Source organism: Anomaloglossus baeobatrachus, chromosome 3 (genome assembly GCF_048569485.1).
Source record: "Anomaloglossus baeobatrachus isolate aAnoBae1 chromosome 3, aAnoBae1.hap1, whole genome shotgun sequence".
NCBI classification, from domain to species: Eukaryota; Metazoa; Chordata; class Amphibia; order Anura; family Aromobatidae; genus Anomaloglossus; species Anomaloglossus baeobatrachus.
In genome coordinates this window covers 84,232,115-84,254,879 of record NC_134355.1, presented here as the reverse complement: position 1 = coordinate 84,254,879, position 22,765 = coordinate 84,232,115, and the positions used below count along the sequence as shown (strand labels likewise).

At 41.9% G+C, this 22,765-nt stretch overlaps 1 protein-coding gene across 2 annotated transcripts in view; it reads left to right on the top strand.

Annotated features, from left to right (window-relative positions):
• MACROD2 (mono-ADP ribosylhydrolase 2) overlaps positions 1-22,765 on the top strand; it is a 2,939,506-nt gene that overhangs the window by 31,773 nt on the left and 2,884,968 nt on the right. For both annotated transcript variants that reach the window (XM_075338062.1, XM_075338061.1), the window contains exon 2: positions 10,616-10,729. In XM_075338062.1, coding sequence (XP_075194177.1) covers positions 10,616-10,729 — 114 coding nt within the window. The remainder of the gene's footprint in view (positions 1-10,615; positions 10,730-22,765) is intronic.

Genomic DNA, 22,765 nt, shown 5'->3' with positions numbered 1-22,765 from the left:
GCTGGAAGCGGGAACAGCGCTGGGGACTTCAGTGCCGGGGACCACATCGCTGGGGGAGTATACAGCAGAGTGTGTGTGTGTGTGTGTGTACATGCATGTGCGCTATGTGTGTATGCGCACGGTGTATCCATGTGTGTCTGCTATGTGTGTATATGTGCTCAGTGTTTGTGTGTATACATGCATGTGCGCTATGTGTGTATGCACTCGATGTATCCATGTGTGTCTGCTATGTGTATATATGTGCTCAGTGTGTGTGTGTACATGCATGTGCGCTATGTGTGTATGCACTCGGTGTATCCATGTGTGTCTGCTATGTGTGTATATGTGCTCAGTGTGTGTGTGTGCGTGTGTGTGTATAAATGCATGTGCGCTATGTGTGTATACGCACGGTGTATCCATGTGTGTCTGCTATGTGTGTGTGTGTGTCTGCTATGTGTGTGTGCTCAGTGTGTGTGTGTGTGCTCAGTGTGTGTGTGCTCAGTGTGAATATGTGCTCAGTGTGTATGTGTGTATACATGCATGTGCGCTATGTGTGTATGCGCTCGGTGTATCCATGTGTGTCTGATATGTGTGTGTGTGTGTGTCTGACTGCTATGTGTGTGTGCTTAGTGTGTGTGCTTAGTGTGTGTGAGTGTGTTTGTGTGTGCTCAGTGTGTGTGTGTGTGTGCTTAGTGTGTGTGTACATGCATGTGCACTATGTGTGTATACATGCATGTGCACTATGTTTGTATGCGCTTGGTGTATCCATGTGTGTCTGCTATGTGTGTGTATGTGCTCAGTGTGTGTGTGTGTGTGTGTGTGTGTGTGTGTGTGTGTTGATAGACGGCCATGAGCGGGAGGCAGCAGGGTCGGAGAAAGCAGGTAAATATGAAGAATATTTTTATTTCACAGACCCGTGTTTTCTCCGGTACCTGTCACACGCATGCAAACAAGGATGTCACACATATGACCATAACCATGCGTGTGACTGGTACCTGATTAAACACGGACGTCTGAAAGCAGCCATACACTGTGTACAGTACAGTACAGTGGCCGCGCCGCAACTTCCTGGTCACATGCTCCGGTCATATGACAACACATGATCGGAGCTTATCTCGCAGCCACTGTAGTGTACACAGTGCACGGGAGTGCGCCGGATCCGACAAAGTGGAGAAAAGGTAAGTAACTATTCAAAGCGACAGTGCTGACGTGTGCCGGGAGCCGGGGTAAGCTAGTAACCATGTTACTTATCGGGTAACTAAGGAAAGCGGTTTCTATAGTTACCCGATGTGTACCATGAATACCAGCCTACGTCGGCTCCGGCACACGTGGGCCGGGACCCGGGGTAAGCTAGTGGTTTCACACATTCGGCTTTTCTCCACTTTGTCTTGCCGGTGTGGGCTTCCAGGGGTGCAGCAGTCACCTGGGAATCGGGGCTCCGTGTGGGTTCGGGGAATGCGTGCGGGGGGCGGGGCCAAAGCGAGCGTCCAATGTGTGCAGGGGGCCGGGGCAAGCGGCCAATCCATGCGGGGGTGGAGCCTAGCCGGGCTGCCAATTCGTGCGGGGGGCGGAACCGAGGCGAGGCGAGCGGCCAACGCGACGGTTGTCACTGTAACGACATAATTTTGGAGCAAGACAGACAGACAGACAGACAGAATAAGGCAATTATATATATAGATGACTAGTAAATAGAGATGAGCAGAGCTGTTGACGTTCGGTTCTGAGGATTCAGCCGGACTTTAGATAAAGTTCTGTTCTGGACTTGGACTTGACCTGAACACCTCATTGGAAGTCACTGATTGGGCAGTTCTGCTCTCCGCCCACATTCAGACAGCCATAAAGAGAACATGGACGGAGGGCAGAGTTTTTAATTTTATTTCTTTATTATTTTTTTGTACACGCTACATTTGATCACAATGTTGTTACCCCCAGTGCGAGCCGATCAAACACTCCAAATGGCTTTCACTGGGCCAAGCACTGAGCGTACCCGAGCACAGAGATGCTCGATCAAGTGGTCGACATATGTAAAGCACTCGAACTCCGAACCCAATTGCTGATTTATTTTTTTTTTTCATTTTATAAAGTTTTTACTGTTTGGGTTTGCTCATCTCTATTAGTAAACCTTTTGCCAAGTAGTCAAGCATATTCATGAGTGCTGTATAACCCCACCCTCACCACTGTTTGGCAGAATTCTGTGTGTACTGTGACAGGCTTACACAGAGCTCGGCATTCAGAGAGCTGCTAGATCTGCAGCAGCTAAAACTGTTATTTTATTGCTGAGCTGCTTACTGTCATTTTAAGTGACACATCGCTTGAATCAGGAACTCCGCCTCTACAACTTGCTGTTGTTATAACCCCTCCCCCAGGTATAATTATATATATATATATTTTTTATTATGTGTATTTTAGTAATAACCTTTTCAGACTTATATCTCTGCTAAATGTAAAACAGCGAGCGAGGTGCTGAATTCAAGTAAAGTGCTGAATTTAAGATAAGTGCATAGTTTCAACACAATTACATAGTTTGACACAAGAACATAGTTTGAATTTATCCTTATACGTTTCCCATTGGGTTTCTTTCGTTTTTTTCTCTTTGTTTTTCTACTTTACTGTTGATCCCCATTTGATAGGTGCTCCATGGACAATGCTACCAGGTGTGTATCTTGTCAGATGTATGCATGCCTTGAGCAGCCGTTCGAGGGTGACTATGTCTGCACTCGATGCAAGCATGTTGCGTATTTGGAAGCCAAGGTAACTGATCTAAATAAGCAGCTTGCAACACTAAGGGGCATTGCAAACCTGGAGAGGAGTTTAGAGCTCACTGAGCTTTCTCTGGCTGGGGCCAGTGATATGGAGGAGGGTGGAAGTGGGGAAGATCAGGACCCAGAGGTAGGTAGCTGGGTAACAGTTAGAAGAAGAGGTAGGGGGAAAAGTGTCAGGGAGCCTAGTCCTGACCTGGCACAACCTAGTAAATATGCCTGTTTGGCTGATATTAGGAATGAAGGGCCTGGACTAGGGTCACTACAGCAGGACGTTGCTCCTAGCAACCAGGAAAACAACTGCTGTAGGAAGGAGGGAAATAGGAGTGCAGCAAAGCCCAGACAGATGTTGGTGGTAGGGGACTCTATAATTAGGCGGACAGACAGGGTCATCTGTCGCCGAGACCGTGAATGCCGAACAGTGTGTTGTCTGCCGGGTGCTCGGGTTCGGCATATTGTGGATCGGATAGACAGATTGCTGGGTGGGGCTGGGGAAAACCCAGCGGTCATGGTGCACATTGGTACTAATGACAAAGTTAGAGGCAGGTGGAAGGTCCTTAAAAATGATTACAGGGAACTAGGAGAGAAGCTGAAGTCCAGGACCTCCAAGGTGGTGTTTTCAGAAATACTACCGGTGCCACGAGCGTCACTAGAAAGACAGCGGGAGCTTAGGGAGATAAATATGTGGCTTAGAAATTGGTGCAGGAAGGAAGGGTTCGGGTTCATGGAGAACTGGGCCGACTTCTCAGTCGGCTACAGGCTCTACGGTAGGGACGGGCTGCACCTCAATGGGGAAGGTGCAGCTGTGCTGGGGGAGAAAATGGTCAGACGGATGGAGGAGCTTTTAAACTAGGATCGGGGGGGAGGGAGGGTAGTGGAGCAAATAAGGGGATAGATAGAGCAGATAGAGACAGGGAGACGGTAGGGGTCAATGAAGGATTAGGGGGGGATGGGACATACAAGGAACGTAGGGAGGCTAGGAGTAATAAAGGTGTTAATAGGATTAAATGTCTACTGGCAAATGCAAGAAGTCTTGCAAACAAAATGAATGAATTGGAGACTCTTATGTCAACCATGGATTATGATGTGGTGGGCATTACGGAAACCTGGCTGGATGAAAGCCATGACTGGGTGACAAACATACAGGGTTATAGTACATTTAGGAAGGACAGGAAAGGCCAAAAAGGTGGTGGGGTGTGTATATTTATCAAATCTAACCTAAAACCTGTGTTGTATGATGACATTGAGGGGAACAGCAACAATGTAGAGTCAGTATGGGTAAATGTACATGGGGAGGGGAATAATGGAAAAATGCTAATTGGAGTTTGCTATAAGCCTCCTAACATACCTGAACAAATAGAGGGTGAAATGCTGGAACAAATTGAAAAGGCAGCTAATAATAATAATCGGGTTCTTATTATGGGGGATTTCAACTATCCAGACATACAGTGGGACATAGAATCTTCTGGTTCTGCTAAAAGCTGTAAGTTCTTATCTACCATTCAGGACCATTTCCTCTCTCAGATGGTAGATGAACCGACCAGGGGAGATAATTTGCTAGATCTGGTCCTGTCAAATAGACCGGATACAATTTCAAATCTACAGGTCCGGGAGCACTTGGGCACCAGCGATCATAATATGGTAAGCTTCGACATAATATTCAATAGAACATTTCAAAGGGGGAATGCTAAAACCTGGAATTTTAGGAAAGCTGATTTCAACAAATTAAGGGAAGAGCTTAAATGTGTAGATTGGGACAGAGTCATGGTAACTGGGGATACCGAACATAAATGGGGTAAGTTTAAGGATATACTGCTAGAGTCCTGTAAAAAACTTATACCCTCTGGTAATAAAATGTCCAGGAATAAAAAGAAACCACTATGGATAAATAAGACTGTACAAAGTATAATAAAACAAAAACAAAGGGCGTTTAACATCTTAAAGGCTGAGAATACAGAAATAGCATTGCAGGAGTATAAAGATATCAATAGGCAATGCAAAAAAGAAATCAAACAAGCAAAACTAGCTACTGAAACAAAAATCGCCAATGACATTAAAATAAATCCCAAAATCTTTTATAAATACATTAATGCCAAAAGGAAAACAAAGGATAGTATCGGACCCTTAAAATATAATAACAAGTTAGTTATAGAGGACAAACAAAAGACTGAGATATTAAATAGGCATTTCTCATCTGTATTCACCAAGGAACTCACTGTACCAGAGATCATTCAACAAGTGAAAAATCAAAGTCCACCACCCGATATAATTATTTAACACAAGATGAAGTACGCCTACGTCTGAGTAAATTAAACATTGACAAATCCCCAGGGCCAGATGGCATTCATCCACGAATATTGAGGGAATTGAGCTCCGTAATCGACAGACCGCTGTATCTCATCTTTTTAGACTCACTTGTAACAGGGTTGGTGCCTCAGGATTGGAGGATTGCTGATGTGGTACCGATATTTAAGAAAGGTAAGAGGGTAGATCCAGGCAACTACCGTCCAGTAAGCCTGACATCAGTAGTATGCAAAGTTTTTGAGGGCATTTTAAGGGATGACATGCAAAAATATATTGCAGAAAATAATATGATAACAGACAAACAGCATGGATTCATGAAAGATAAGTCGTGTCTAACCAACCTGTTGGGGTTCTATGAGGGGGTAAGTGCAAACCTGGATATTGGTAATGCAGCTGATGTGATTTTATTTGGACTTTGCAAAGGCATTTGATACTGTACCACATAATAGCCTTATACTAAAGCTCCAGAAGCAAGGACTAGGGGACACAATATGCAACTGGGTAAGGAATTGGCTAAAAGATAGGAAACAAAGAGTAGTCATAAATGCTACATTCTCTAAATGGGCTATAGTCAGCAGTGGGGTGCCGCAGGGATCTGTGCTAGGACCAATTCTTTTTACTCTCTATATTAATGACCTTGTGGATGGGATTGATAGTACAGTGTCAGTCTTTGCCGATGACACCAAACAATGTAGGATATTAAAAAATGACCTGGATAGTACAATATTACAAAAAGATCTGGATAAGATGTCAGAATGGGCAGATACTTGGCAAATGAGATTTAATGTTGATAAATGTAAAGTAATGCACCTAGGACGGAGTAATCCTATAACTGCGTATACATTAAATGGAAGTAAACTCGGGACTACAGAACAGGAGAAGGACTTGGGTATTCTCATTACAAATAAGCTGAGCAGCAGCACTCAATGTCAAGCAGCAGCTGCAAAAGCAAACAAGATTCTAGGGTGTATAAAAAGAGAGATTAGATCCCGTGATCCCAACGTATTGTTACCCATCTATAAATCACTTGTAAGGCCACATCTGGAATACGGGATCCAGTTTTGGGCTCCACATTTTAAAAAGGACATTCAGAAGTTAGAGTCAGTTCAAAGGCGGGCAACTAGACTATTACAAGGAATGGAAGGCCTCCCATATGATGGCAGATTGAAAAAGTTAGATATGTTTAGCTTAGAAAAAAGACGTCTCAGAGGAGATCTCATTTATATGTATAAATACATGTGTGGTCAATATAAAGGACTGGCACATAACTTATTTCTTCCAAAAACAATACTAAGGACCAGGGGGCACTCACTGCGAGTGGAAGAAAAGCGATTCCGACACCTAAATAGGAAAGGGTTCTTTACAGTTAGAGCGGTCAGACTGTGGAATGCCCTACCACAAGAGGTAGTAATGGCAGATACTATAACAGCTTTTAAAAAAGGGCTGGATGATTTCCTCAGTACACAAAACATTGTTGGTTATAAATGACTTAGTGACTAAATGTAGAACTGGTGGAGGAAGGTTGAACTAGATGGACCTAGGTCTTTTTTCAACCTAAGTAACTATGTAACTATGTAACTATTCTTAAAATCATCTGCCATTATATCTACCTACATCAGATTCATTTACCAGGAGGGCATCCTGTAGTGAAGGAAGAATTGGCACATTCTACAAAAGGATTTTATATATGTGCTGTAGCGCGGAGCAGGCAATTCATATGAATAATGTAATGCTAAGGTCACATAACCAGTAATCATCCGTTAGAACAGATCCAGCACCAATCGTTTGGCAAAAAAAATTGTACTAATACAACTTTCTTGTCCGTTTGAAAAAAATGATTTTTTGCAGGATCTGTGTTTTTTTTTTTTTTTTAAACAGACAAAAAGTTGTCTTCACAACTTTTTCCCAACGGATTCCTGCTTGATCCATTTTAAAGGATGATTACTGAACATGCGAGCATAGCCTAAAGGGCCATTTACACGCTGCAACATCGCTAACGATATATCATCGGGTTCACGGTGTTTGTGACGCACTTCTTTCGTCGTTAGCGACATTGCAGCGTGTAACACCTATGTGCGACCTTAAAAGATCACAAAAGAGGCAAAAATCGTTATCTGTGATTCGTCGTTCACTTAACAAAAATCGTTGTCTGGTCAGTAGCGTGGTTGTTTGTTGTTCCTGCGGCAGCACAAATCGCTATTTTTGACACCTCAGTAACGAGAAACAACCTCGTACCTGCAGCTGCCCGCAATGAGGAAGGAAGAAGATGGGCGAGATGTTCGTTCCGCTCATCTCTGCCCCTCCGCTTCTATTGGACGGCTTCCTTGTGACGTCGCTGTGAGGCCGCACAAACCGCCCCCTTAAAAAGGAGGCGGTTTGCCGGCCACAACGACGTCGCAGGGAAGGTAAGTCCGTGTGATGGGTGTAAGTGATGTTGTGCGCCACGGGCAGTGATTTGGTATTTTTTTTGTTTTTGTTTTTCCTTTTTTTTAAATTTCAACATGAGTGATGGGAATCCTGACATGTCAGACTTTGCAGTTAACAGGTTCCATAAGGCACTACCAATGTGTTGTATCAGGTCAATAAATCTTTCATTGGGCAAGGCCATGCCCGACTAATCAGATTTTAGCCGGTAGTGTGTATTTCGCATACTCACAGTCATGTGACCAACATTCCCATGTGATATCAGACTTTGTCATCTTAGACTGGACAACCCCTTTAACACCTTCCCGACATTGGATGTACCGTTACGTCCTATTTTGCAGTGCATTCACGCAAATGGACGTATCGGTATGTGTTGGCAATTGTGCAGGTACAGGAGCTGTGCATGCCCGATCAGAGCTTGGCTTAAGTGATAGCTGAGCTCTGGCTGTCACAACCAGAGTCTGGAGCTCCCTCTCCCACCCCATTGGGCCCTCGGCGATGTGATCATGGGGTCCCGCTCTTCATCCATGGCAACTCGAGGTCAAATAATGACCTCTGGGTTAGCTGGCTACGGTGGTCTGTTAGATCATGCCAAGAGCATGGTCTAAGAGGCATTTTGTCAGTGTCACACTGACAGGTGTAATGCATTGCCATGGCATTATACCAGTGATCAGACCTGATCTATAAATCTGTTGCACTAGCTAACCCCTTTTAGTGAACACCATAAATAAATTTAAAATACAGTAGTGGCAAAAATTAATCTTTTAATTAATAAATATGGTAACCCTGGAAAGGTCATCTCTTCCCGCAAAAACCAAGTCAGTGGAAAAATAAATAAGCTATAGTTCTCAATTTATTTTGCATTGCTATTGGCTTTTTTTCGTTTTGCCTCCCAAAAATCGGAATAAAAAGTTATGTACATGAAAATGGTACCAATAAAAAAGTCAACTCATCCAGCAAAGATCAATCCCTCACATGACTGTCAGCAGAAAAAATAAAATTATAGCTCTCAAAATATTTTAATGCAAAACTTTTTTAAAGCGTTAAAGATTAAACTCATTACAAACCTGTAATCACACCAACCGGAGGAGTAGAACAGTCTTATCACTTATACCGCACAGTGAATGGCATAAAAAAAATAAACAATTTTTGACCTGCTGTTAATTTGTTTATTCTGCCACCCAAAGATTGCAGTAAGGCTCCACTCACATTTATCCTGCGCTCTATGCTGAGTACTTACAATGGGATTTATGTGTAAATCTCTGAAATATGTGATTCAGATGGAACCCCCGACAGAACATTAACTATTATGAGGCAGATGGAGACACTGTGGACTCACTGGCCTACAATATCCCATCTTTTTAAGCGTTCATAAAAACGCAGTCAGGCATAGTTTTGTGAAGTTCTTCTGAAAACACTGACATTGCTTAAGAGAAGAGATGGCATCCAGAGTAAAGGCCCCGTCACACACAGAGATACATTTTTGGCAGATCTGTGGTTGCAGTGAAATCATGGACATATTGTTCCATTTGTACATAGCCACAAACCTGGCACTGATTGTCCACAATTTCACTGCAACCACAGATCTGCCAAAAATTTATCTCTGTGTGTAAAGTGGGCTTTAGGCCCCCTTCACATGTCAGTGATTCTGGTACATATGATGTCTGTTTTGATACGTACCGGAGACACAGACATACGCAGACCCATTAAAATTAATGGGTCTGCGTGCACATCAGTGTTTTAACAAAGATCGTGTGTCCATATGGAGCTCACGCGTATCCGTGTGGTCCACGTGGAGACAAATCCATTTTTTTCCAGCAGCACTGATGTCACACAGACCACCACACACTGATGTGATGTGTGTGACATCGGTATGACACGTACCAGAGAAAACACGTATCTTTGAAATAAAATAATTTTCTATACTCTCCTGTGTCCAGCGCTGCTGTCACTTGCTTCTGGGTCCCGCAGCATCGGAGACAGCAGCACCATGGACAGGTAAGTATAGAAGTACATGCTGTCCTTGTGCTACCTGGATGTCATGGGGACAGCACACGTGTGTCAAAATCACGGAACATGGATTGGTCTTACTCACCTTCAACACGGCTGTGCAAAACACAAACGTTTTTCACAGATGTGTGAAGGAGGGCTAACACTAGTGCCTCATTATAGTGAATGGATCCCTCAGCGGTGTCATATGAATCACGTCATTCAGAGATTTAAATGTAAACCCCAAAGTAAGTGCTTGGCGTAGAGCAGTGTTTCTCAACCTCAGTCCTCAAAGTTCACCAACAGATCATGTTTTCTGGATTTCCTTAGTATTGGCCAGGTGATGGAATTATTACTTTAATTTCTGTGAAGCACCTAAAAGGGTTAATAAACTTCTTAAATGTGGTTTTGAACACTTTGAGGGTTGCAGTTTTCAAAATAGTGTCCCTTTTGGGTATTTTCTGTCATATAGGCACTTCATAGTCACTTAAAATATGATGTAGTCACTAAATAAATAAATAAATGAAAGGGTTTTGTTGGAAAAATGAGAAATTGCTGATAATCACTGATGTAAAGTACATGTGATAAATGTTGTTAGCTATTTTGTGTGACATAACTCTGGTTTGAGGGTATAAAAATTAAAAGTTGAAAAATTGCTAAATTTTCTAAATTTTGCCAAAATTCCAATATTATCACATATAAACGTTAAAAAAATGTCAATGTAAATTTACCACTAAAACTAAGTAAAAAACAATCTTGGGATTGTTGAAATGTTCAAGTTATTACCACGTAAAATAACAATGGTCAGAATTGAAAAAATTGTGCTTGTCAGGAAGGGGAAAACAGGCTTTGCCGGCAAGGGTTTAAAGCGCTTTCGAGTCTTTGTAGAAATTTCTGATGCCGCATTCAGATGTGTTTTATCTCTGTATTTTCACTGATAGAACATGAACACTCTATAGTTTATAGTGCTCTTTAATTGTCCATGTGCTACTGATTTGTTCTGAGGACCTTGTGCCATGTCTCCATTTTTTTTCCCGCCTATGAAAAAACTGTTAATTGCTGATGAAGCACTCATGGTAAAAACAGACACTGACTTCTCTGTAGCCTTTTTTTGTAAGTTTGTCTTGCAAAATTGGTAACCCTGTTTTCTTACTCTACAGAGCGGCTTTTGGGTATGTCGCAGACTGACAGGCGTAAAGAGCTGTACAAGGATTATATACCGCTGGACAACATTCAGTCGCTGCTGAAAGAGCAGCAGAATTATGCATCTGAAGGTATACAGATTTTTCTTTTCACTTTATTACAAATTTCAAAGTCATTTTAACAGTACATAATATTTTAGTAATTTACCAAAAGGTATCATTTTGCAATAAAATAGCTGTTGAGGGGTTGCAGTTGTTATCCAGGGCTAAATAGATTTGTGAGGGACTAAAGGCCGCTTTACACGCTGCGACATCGCTAGCTATGTCGCTAGCGATCGCACCCGCCCCCGTCGTTTGTGCGTCACGGGCAAATCGCTGCCCGTGGCGAACAATATCGCTAGGACGCGTCAAATGGACTTACCTTCCTAGCGACGTCGCTGTGGGTGGCGAACAACCTCTTTTTTAAGGGGGCGGTTCATGCACCGTCACAGCGACGTCAAACAGCGGGCCACCAATAGAAGCGGAGGGGCGGAGAGCAGCTGCATTCACATCACTCCCACCTCGTTGCCGGAGGATGCAGGTACGCTGTTGTTCGTCGTTCCCGGGGTGTCACACGTAGCGATGTGTGCTTCCTCGGGAACGACGAACAACCTGCATCCAGCACGAGCAACGATATTTTGAAAATAAACGACGTGTCAACGATCAACAATTTGGTGAGTATTTCTGATCATTAGTGGTCGCTCATAGGTGTCACACGCAATGACGTCGCTAACGAGGCCGGATGTGCGTCACGAATTCCGTGACCCCAACGATATCTCGTTAGCGATGTTGTTGCATGTAAAGCGGCCTTTACACTCAGCACTCATACATATCAATTGTTAGCAGGTCCCGAGGATGGTGGAAGTAGTGTGTGACGCTGAATGCTGCAACTCCGTACGCTATGTAGTGGCAGTTCTCTGGTACTATACCTTCCTATTAACCATTTACTGACATATGACATACTGGTTTGTCATATGCCGGCTCCCTGACTTTGATGCAGGCTCGCATCTTTGATGGCAGATGAGGGCTGTAGTATTCAGTATTCATCTGTCTGTAACAGCAGTGGGTGGAGCAGAGCTCTGCCTGCGGCTGTTAACCTATTAAGTGCCACTGTCAATCTCTGACAGCGATGTTTAATGTGCGCTGGCAGGGGGCTTGTCATTCCACATGCTCGAGACTTGAGTGTGGGGCTCCAATGGCTTGCCATGACAGCCAGGTGTCTTCTGAAGATCCCCGTACCTGTCAATGAAACAAACAAGCCCTCACACGGCTATGTCGATAAAATAAAGTTATGGCTCTTGGACTAAGGGGAGGAAAAAACAAAACTAAAAAGTGTTATATGTTTAGAGTGGATCTGCTAAAAATCTCTTAAATACTCCTCTAAAAAGCAATTTAAAAAACTTCTTACTCGTTTCTTTAGTAAATCCACCTTGCTGTTATTCAAATGGAGCTAGGAATGTGCCAGTTCACAAGCAGAGCTGGAGAAATCATCACCACGTGTCAGCTATGTGTCAAAACTGATGCCCTGTAATAATGCCATCAATCGGTGCTAGCACCGATCGCGGGTGTTTAACCCCTCTGATGCCCCTGTCAATAGTGACAGCGGCATCAATCTACTTACCAGAGGGAGGGGACACCCTCTTTCCTCCTATAGGAACAACGCGATTGTGATCGTGTAGTGCTGATTGTCTTCATGACGACCCCAGGCTAAATAATAGCTGTGGGATCACCCAAGTATGGAGATTTAGAAAGTCCTGCCTTGAGCAGGACCTGACTCTTCCTGCCTGTGTACAAGTCACTGATCTAATGTCCTGCAATGTACAAACATTGCAAAGTATTAGATATGTGATCATACCAAAAAAAGTTGATGTCCAATCCTGGCATTAGTTTAAAAAATGGAAAAAAAATGGAAAAAAAAAATCTAAGAAAAAGGAAAAGACAAAAATATACCAATAAGTACATATATTTATGTAATAACAAAAATAAACAAAAAAGTGCATATATTTGGTATCAATGCGTTCAGACTGACTCGCTCTAGAAAGCGATCAAACTAGTTAACCATTTTAGTAAACGCTCTGCTATGTCCGCAGAATAGCTAAAGATCTTGGAATATAAAGATGCAAAAACAATTCTTTTTTTCTATAAAATCTTTTTTTCTTGTGTAAAAGTCTCATTTAGGGGCTTTGTATATGGAGACAGCAGACTATTGTACGAAAATGTGTACTCAGAGTCAAATAGGGCTTCTTCCCTCCTGCGCCTCGCTTTGTGGCTAAGCAGTACTTATAGCCACATATGAAGTATCGCCATGTTCAGCAGAAATTGTGACAAACTTTGATGCCATTTTTATCCATTTACCAGTGTGAAAATGTAAAATGTGGGGCTAAAGCAAAATTGTTGTGGTAAAAATGTAATTATTTTGTCTTCGCCACCCAATACAATCAAATTTTGTGACACACCTGTGGTGTCAATATGATCAGTACAACTCTAGATGAATTCATTGAGAGATATTATTTGTAAAATGGGGTCATTTATGGGGGTACTACTCTTCTGGTACCTCAGGGGCTCTGCCGATGTGATATGGCACCCCCAAATCATAACAGCAAAATCTACACTATAATGTGCCGCTCCTTCCCTTCTTCACTGTGCACTGTCCCGCAAAAGTAGTTTTAGACCACATATGGGTTATATGTGTACTCAGGTGAAAATGCATAACAAATTGTATGGTCCTTTTTCTCCCTTTACCGCCATTGTGAAAAAACAAATAAAACTTGGCGCCAAAGCAACATTTTAGTGGGAGAAATTGTCATTTTCATTTACTAAACCCAATGTTATACAATTCTGTCAATCTCCAGAGGGCTAAAAATGCATATTAATCTTTTAGATAAATTCCTCAAGAGGTATAGTTTCTAAAATGGGGTCCCCTGCTGTTTTTTCATGTGAGGGTTTTTTTAAATGTGACATGTCATCCGCAGTCATACAGCCAAAATGGTGCGCCTTCCCTTCTGAACCCTGCTGTGCACCCAAACAATAGTTTTCCACCACATATGGATTATTGATATGCTCAGGAGAAATTGCAGAACAAATTGTATGTTGGATTTTTTTTCTGTTACCATTGTGAAATAAAAAAAATTGGTGCTAAAGCAACATTTCTGTGGGATAAAATGCTTTTTTTTTTTTTTTTTTTATTTTCATGGCTTAACATCATAAAATCTTGTGAAGCACTTGGGGTTTCAAGGTGTTTACCACACATCTAGAAAAATTCTGGTAGGGTCTAGTTTCCAAAATGGGGTCACTAATGGGGGATTTCCACTGTTTAGGCACATCAGGGGCTCTCAAAATGCAACATGGTGTCCGCTATAGAATTAAATTAATTCAAATGGTCCTCCTATTGACCACAGCTGTGCGCCCAATCAGTGGTTTCCCACCACATATGGGGTATCAGTGTACTCAGGATAAATTGCCCAACAAATTTTATTGTCCATTTTCTCCTGTTACCCTTGTAAAAATGCAAATTTTTGGGACTAAAATAACATTTTTGTGGGGAAAAATTTAAATTTTTATTTTTTTCCTTGTGCATTGCTTTAATTCCTGTGGCACACCTGAAGGGTAAATAAACTTCTTGAATGTGGTTTGAGGAGTGTAGTTTTAGAATGGTGTCACTTTTGAGTATTTTCCGGCACATAGGCCTCTGTCACTTCAAATGTACCCCAATGTCTTCAGTAAAAAAAAAAAAAAAAAAAATGATTTTGTTAACTTTGTTGGAGAAATGGGAAATTGACAATGAATTTTTAACCCTTCTAACTTCCTAACAAAAAAAAATTGTTTCCAAGATGATGCTGATGTAAAAAAGTCATGTGCAAAATGTTAGCAAAATGTTATTTATTAAATATTTTGTGTGACGTAACTCTCTGGTTTTAAAGTGGTTGTCCACTACTTAGACATTGATAACCTATCATAAGGATGGGTTATCAATGTCTGATTGGCCCGGGTCTGACACCCAGGACTCCTGACGATCAGTTGTTGTTGGTGGCGTTAGTATATGGTTGGATATACTCACTTCTGGAGCTTCTTCATCTTCTGATACTGCACATCTGGACCGGTCACTTCCCTGTGACTGATGCTCGATTGCTGTTCGGGGGAATAAAGTTAATTTAATCCCGGAAGCAGGGGTCAACATGTGGACACCTGGCAGATTCAAAATCCTAAAATAGTATCAACCTGCATACTAAGGGGCACTTTGCACACTACGACATCGCAAGCCGATGCTGCGATGCCGTGCGCGATAGTCCCTGCCCCCGTCGCAGCTGCGATATCATGGTGATAGCTGCCGTAGCGAACATTATCGCTACGGCAGCTTCACATGCACTCACTTGCCCTGCGACGTCGCTCTGGCTGACGAACCGCCTCCTTATTATGGGGGCGGGTCGTGCAGCGTCATAGCGACCTCACACGGCAGGCGGCAAATAGAAGCGGAGGGGCGGAGATGAGCGGGTTCGTAAACATCTCGCCCACCTCCTTCCTTCCGCATAGCCGGCGTGAGCCGCAGGACGCAGGTAGGAGATGTTCCTCGCTCCAGCGGCTTCATACACAGCGATGTGTGCTGCCTCAGGAACGAGGAACAACATCGTAACATCGGTATTTCCCAATTCATGGAAATGACCAAGGCTACACCAATGATACGATTACGACGCTTTTGCGCTCGTTAATCGTATCATAAAGGATTTACACACTACGATATCGCCTGCGACGCCGGATGTGCGTCACTTTCAATTTGACCCCACCGACATCGCACCTGCGATGTCGTAGTGTGCAAAGTACCCCTTACTGCCTCCATATATGCAGTTTAATAGTGTTTTTACATGTGACAGGTTTCCTTTAATTTGGGAATTCCAAAGTATTCTACAACAAAGATTACAAAAAATTATTTGTACTTGGAAAAATGGCCTTTAGGATAGACCATTAATATCTAGTTGTTTGGCTTGTTTAGATTCTAATTCCCAACACCCCCACTAATATTCCTAACTGAAGGGACCTTGACAGCTAACCTTGCATATCTTCTTACGGCAGGTTCACATTTGCGTCGTTTTGACGGAAACAGAATCCAGCACAGATGCAGAATAGTTCATTTATTTAAAGTGGAAGCGTGCACCATGTGGACACATGCGGTTGTGTATGAAGCACACAACCGCATGGTCCACTGTAAATAAATGAACCGAACAGCATCTGTGCTAAATTCCATTTCCGTCAAAATGACGCAAAGGTGAACCCGCCTTTAGCGGATCATTGGGAATGCCAAGATTTCAGCTCTCTCATCGATCTCATATCCATGTATTTCGGCAAGAATTGGCTATTAATATTGAAGTCACAAAAGGCACCCTCTACCATCACTGTGCGAATTTGGCTCTTTATTACTTGTTTTTATAAATATTCAATAAATATCTCGTTGGAGAAAAAAAATGTTGACTGTGTGGGGCCTTCTATTCCATTCAGCTTATTTAACTCTGATATATTCTAGAGCGTTGTAAATAAATTATTACTCGCTTCAGTTCTTGTTCCAAAAAGATTAATTTGCCTTTATCAGATACATTAACTCCAATTTCATAAGCATAAATTAACCTGTCTTTTTAGGCCTCTTTCACATGTACGTGCCTCTGGTACGTATTTGGCAGTTTTCTCACGTACCGGAGAAACGTAGACACACGTAAGTATTTTCGCACGGATTGTGTGTCCGTTCCATACTTGCGTGTGTCCGTGTGTTTCTCACGGCAACATGTCCGTTTTCTCTCCGGCATCACGGGTGTCACACAGAACGCAAATGTGTCACACGTAATGCAAACGGAACACACGGATGTGTTCCGTGTGACACGCATCGGAGAAAAGACATGTGTCTGTGAGAAAAAAAAAACTTTACTCCCCTTCTCCAGCCCTGCAGTCTCTGCCGCTGCTGTCACTTGCTGCCGACCGCCGCTCATTATGCTCATTGAATATTCACTTCACTGCGTCCAGAAGCAGCAGCAGCGGGAAGTCGGCAGGACCGGAGACCGAAGAGCAGCACCACGGACAGCAAAGCCAGGGACAGGTGAATAGAAAGTTCCCGTTCTCCGTGTGTTATCACAGATAACACACGGAGAACACACGTAGCCCATAAACACTGCTCACGGAGGGCAAAACGCACCTCTGACACATCTGTGAAAAACGTTCGTGGGCCTTAGTGTGTGTAAGTACATCTGCAAAATTGCAAACTCCATGCAGATGTCAAAATTCAGACTCTGGACTGATGCAACACTGTCCTGATCACTAACCTGCATTTTTTATCATAGCACACCGTATCATAGCACACCAATCTACATTCAGAAAAACTATTCTTTGTATTTGAGCATTCCTGCCTTGTTGCAGTTTTGCCTCATTTGTTTTTTGTAATGCCGAATTGGTTCAGTATCAGGTTTTAGTAGCAAGATAAAACTTTAGGAAAGCAGTATGGTGGAGATGGAAACTTTCCCTTTTTTTGAAGCTCCATCTTGTGGTCAATGTGTCTTACATGCAGTAGTTGCATATTCAGTCAGAAATCAGAAGTATTGTGGATTGACCTATGGATATACAATTGCAATTTCTTGTACTGCAATTTTAACCATTGCTAAACAACCATTTTAATAGCTGGGTCTATTCTACCCAATTATTACATGGGAAAAATTACAAAGTGTTAATAAAAGAAACAACTTTCTAATTTTCTCTCCAGATTCCTAAATATAGAGATTTTTAATGTTATTGTTTTACTGCTTGTTTGTAACTTACAAATCATTCCTGCAAGCTATCAGTGGTGGCTGGTTTGCTGGGTCAGAAACGCAGCGCTTAAAAGGGACTTTGTCAGCAGGTTTTTGGTATAAAATACGAAGACAGAAAGCTGTAGGAGTTGAAGCAGAGAATTCAGCCCTGCGGCTCTTATCACAAAGTGTGTTTTTATTTACCTGGAATGTTAGCTTAACCTTCCTATCATTACTTGGACCCAGCAGCGCATGAGCTCAAGTCTGACTCCACTTCCTTTGGGATTAACAGCTTCTGGCTATAGAAATGTACACTGAAAGCCTGGTGTGGGTGGGGGCAGCTCTATGGGCTCTGATACATGCAGAAAATAAAATCATTGGTTGTCAGAATGGCTGCGCCTATTAATCGAAGTGTTACATCATTGGAATTAGGGCCTCTTTGAGTCCATAATGCTGCTCTCATATGAGGTAGCAAAAACCTGGTGACAGTCATTTGAAAAGTTATTTTCTATACAGCTAGTAATTGCTACTTTGAAGCTGAGTGCATCCATACAGCTTCCATGCCTCAGCGTTCCTCTGATGCTGCAAAGGCAAAGCTTCCTATGCCTGTGGCATCGGAGAGTGCTGACCGCTGGTTCGAACTATCAATCATTAAAGAGTGCACCATCTCCTCCGCAAGCAGAACGGTGGGAGCAGTTTGCTTACACAGAAGAACATGTCTGACAGACCCTTTTAATACTATAAAATTTTAGATTTTTAGATAATCTTATATAAGTGAATAAATATTATATTATTATCTCAGTCCTATTGAAAATTTATGGGGAAAGCTGAAGAGGCCGGTGCGAGCAAGGAGACCTATGAACATAGCTCAGTTACACCAGTTTTGTCAGGAGGAATAGGCCCAAATTCCTACCAACTATTATGAGAAGCTTGTGGAAGGAGATCCAAAACGTTTGACCTAAAGGCTGCTTTACACACAACAATATCGCTAGCGATCTCGTTAGCGATGTGACACGCCCAGATCGTAGTTACGATTTGCCGAGATCGCTCATAGGTCGTTTTGTAGCGGTCACACGTACACATCTCACAAACGACGCTACATCATTCAGCGATATATTGTTTGACCAAGGCGGTCGTGTGGATGTTGTTCGTCGTTGGCAGGGTGTCAAACGTAGCAATCATAGCGTGTAAAGCAGCCTTAAGTCATACAGTTTAAGGGCAATGGTACCATATACTAATGAAATGTATGTATGTGAATTTGCGGAAAGTAATAAAAATGCCTAAAAACATTCACTCTCTCTCATTATTCTGGCATTTGGTAAATATAAATAATTTTGGTTCCTAATTGACCTAAAGTGGGAAAAGTTTTTTCTGATTTCATGTCAGATAGTGAGAAAAACCTGCAGATGTGTCATTATAGATAATGGATGGAAACTTCTGATTTCAACTGTACATGACTCATGTTTGTGATAAATTTACTGTAGTAAAATGGTAACATCACTACTTATATAATGTAGCTGAAGTGCAGCACAGATTCATTTCAGCTAAAAAGCCTGGATTCTTTGATCAGGAATACAAAAGAGATTTCTAGAATATTTCATAACTTTCCCAAATTCTCATGAAACATTATTCATCACATACTGCATTGAACCGCTGTTCCCAATCTAATATATAAAGCTGAGTGTATGTGTGTATGTATGTCCGCTAAAGGAATCCGCACCGTCGCATTTACAATCATGACATTTTGCACAGACACCCCATGTGAGTCAGGGAACGTCATAGACTATGTTTGGGCGGGAAAATTTAACCCTGCGCTTTACACTTACTCTCCAAAAATCCTGCCTCTATTAAACTGAATGAAGGTGGGAGCTACAGGCTATAAATAGCAACTGTCAGTGGTTGCTATAGGAACAAAATAAACTGTTAGTATAAGAAGCTTATGTGAGAGGTAATAAGATGTTGGTGGGGAGACGGATAGAGAGAGACAGAAAAAGACAGACAGACATAAGCAGTGACCGAGACAGACGAGGAAAAAGACAGAGAGATAGGCGGCCAAAGAGAGACCTGGAAAGAGACAACCCTGGAAAGAGACAGCCGGGCAAAGAGACAGCCCGAGAAAGAGCGACAAAGAGACAGCCCTGGAGAAAGACAGCCCTGGAAAGAGACAGCTGGGCAAAGAGACAGCCCAACAAAAAGACAGCCCTGGAAAGAGACAGACGGACAAAGAGACAGACGGTCAAAAAGACAGACGGGCAAAGAGACAGAGGGCAAAGAGATAAACCTGGAAAGAGACAGCCGGACAAAGAGACAGCCGGACAAAGAGACAGATGGACAAAGAGACAGCCGGACAAAGAGACAGACGGACAAAAAGACAGACGTTTCTTGAATGTGGTTTTGAGCACTTTGAGGGGTGCAGTTGTTAAAATGGTGTCACACATGGGTATTTTCTGTCACATAGGCCCCTCAAAGTCACTTCAAATGTGATGTGGTCACTAAAATAATTGGTTTTACAGATTTTGTTGGAAAAATGAGAAATTGCTACTAATCTTTTAACCCATCTAACTTCATAACAAAAATGATGCTGCTGGAAAGTAGACAATTGGGAATTGTCACGTATTACCTATTTTGTGTGACATAACTCTAGTTTTAAAGGCATCAAAATTAGAAGTTGGAACATTTTTACCAAAATTGCGATATGTTCTCAAATAAATGTAAAAAATGTCAACCTAAATTTACCACTGACATGAATTATAATGTTTCATGAAAAAAAACTATCTCAGAATGGCTGGGTTTCGTTGAAGCGTTCCAAAGTTATTACATCATAAAGTGACACTGGTCAGATTAGTAAAATTTGGCATGGTCAAGAAGGTGTAAACAGGCTTCGGTGGTAAGGGATTACCGTAATACGGAAAAAAATTAACTTTACCTGACAGATCTGTTTTAGTACATACTTCTACTCTCCATCAAATAATAGCAATTACACAGCTTCTTTCCTTAGAACTGTTTTGTGCCTTTCCTTTGTTGTTCCTTCTAGAAATGTATAGATAAATTGACTGGGTGTTACTGTTCTTTTAGTCAAAATGGTGTGCCGCTACATTGTGTGACACTGGCAGCAAATTGGACAGTGTCACTGTGTAGAGATACACTTCTAAGGCCCCTTTCACACATCCATTTTTTGCCATCAGTCACAATCCGTTGAATATTGAAAATAAACGGATCCGGTGAGTGATGCCGCTGGATCCGTTTTTTTCTCATTGACTTGTATTAGCGACGGATTGCGACGGACGGCCTCACATTTCATCCATCGTTCGACAGATCCGTCGAAAAATGTTTGTCGGTTGGACGGAGACGAAGTCCACAATAACGTTTTTTGTGTACGTCGAAAAGACGGACAGCGGATCTGTCGCCGTCCATCGTTTGGTAGAATTGAAGCCTATGGGCGCAGGATCCGTTGTCATTTGTCAAATGACGGAATCTGGCAACGGATTCTGTTTTTTTTTAACTGAGCATGCTCCAATTATTATTTAGCCCCCAGCTAGTCGGATCCATCGAAAAACGGATCCGTCGCATCAGTTTAGCCACAGTCTGCGATGGATCCGTCGAGAAAACGGATTGTGACTGATGGCAAAAAACTGATGTGTGAAAGGGGCCTAATTGGTAACACACACTTGTCCTTTAAGTCAAAACTTTTTAGGAGGAATTACAAAGGAAGTTAAAAATGTAGAGATCTGAGAAAAGATCTTAATTAGGAGAGAGCAGAAGTTTCCTAAAAACAAAATGTCAGGATCGATAACAAATGCTATTTAATACAGAAACGGGATTTTGTATAACTTTTCTTTTTAAATGCTTAATTATTTACTTTATCCAGAATATCCTTTAAAAGCAAAATGTTTTATCATTTATTTATTTTTTTCCTCTTTGCAACATTTTGGTTTTAAATTGTTTTTGTAGCTTTCCTTTTAATTTATCCAATAGTCTTAAAAGTGCTTATTTGTTTGTTTCTAAAAAGTATTGAGATGTATGTAGCAAATTACAGAGAATCGTCCGATAATTAGTGTTTTAGCTGAAGGACCAAACTGAATCCATTAGTTTTCTGGCACGGTGATCACAATGAAAAGTTAATTTTAGAATTGCAGATTTTCAGCCCTTCTCTTGCATGTTAATTTTTGTTTATAAGAGTCACTGGGAACAAAATAAACCTCTCCCAACAAAATGGTAGCAACAGACTGAAAACCCTTAGTAATCTGTGGTTTAGTGATCTATGATAGTTTCTTACATTTCTGTTACATTTTATTGCTGCCATATAGCTCATTATTATATATAATTTAGTTTTTCTATCACAAAAGACCAGTATAATGACCTAAAGAGGGTTTATTTTCTGACATTTGTGGTATACGTTTGTTGGGGTGGGTCACAGAGGTGGTACCCATATCTAACTTTTATATAAATAAAAGGGTCCAATCTTACGCCAACAAGAATTACAAGGTGACATCTCACATGTGCCTTTCTCTTATCTCACCAGCAGAGAGTTGGATCTTGAAGCCCTTTATTCTGGATGAGCAGTTGTTCAAAAGATTGCCCACTACTTTTACATTGATGGCCTATCCTCAGGATAGGTTATCATTTTCTGATTAGCCGGGTCCGACATCTGGCGCCCCCGCCGAGAACAGCTTAAAATGTTCAGTTCTGGAGCTGCCTGTCAACTGATAACGGCATGGAACTGCACATCCGCCTCCAAGTCAAATCAATAGGAGGCGGATGTGTAGTACCCGGACACGGCCGCTATCCCTTGACTTGGCATTTCCGGCCACCTGCTGCCGGCACAGATAACAGGTGATCGGCAGGGGTGCAGGGTGTTGGACCCCAGACAATCGTTATATTTGATGGGGAAAAACTTCCTCAAGTTTAGATTTTTTTTTTTTAATATCCACCAAGATTAGCTCTCAACATTTGTCCAAGTTTTTAATTTTGGCCCTTGTTTGTATTTGAGTTTGACATCCCAAGTATAGTAGCTGCAGAGAAGAGGCAGGTAAAATGTAGATTTTTTTTTGTTTGTTTTAACTTCTTTGGCTTGTAAAATTTGTTATAGTTTATGTCAAACTGGGTGATACCAGAGATTTATCTTTGGGGCATGTACATGTTCTCCTGCATGAGGTTGGCCAATAATAAGAAGGCTGCAACAGACGTGAAAAAAAATACACGATCTCCTCACTCATTTCTGCAGCTACACTCACATTACTCAGCGTTGCTGTATTTAATCAGTACAAACACTTTGAGATCTCATCTTACAGTGCAGTGCTGAAAGCTTCCACCCCCTTCCCCACACACACTACTGCGTGATGAGATATGGATGTGTTTGTAATGATAC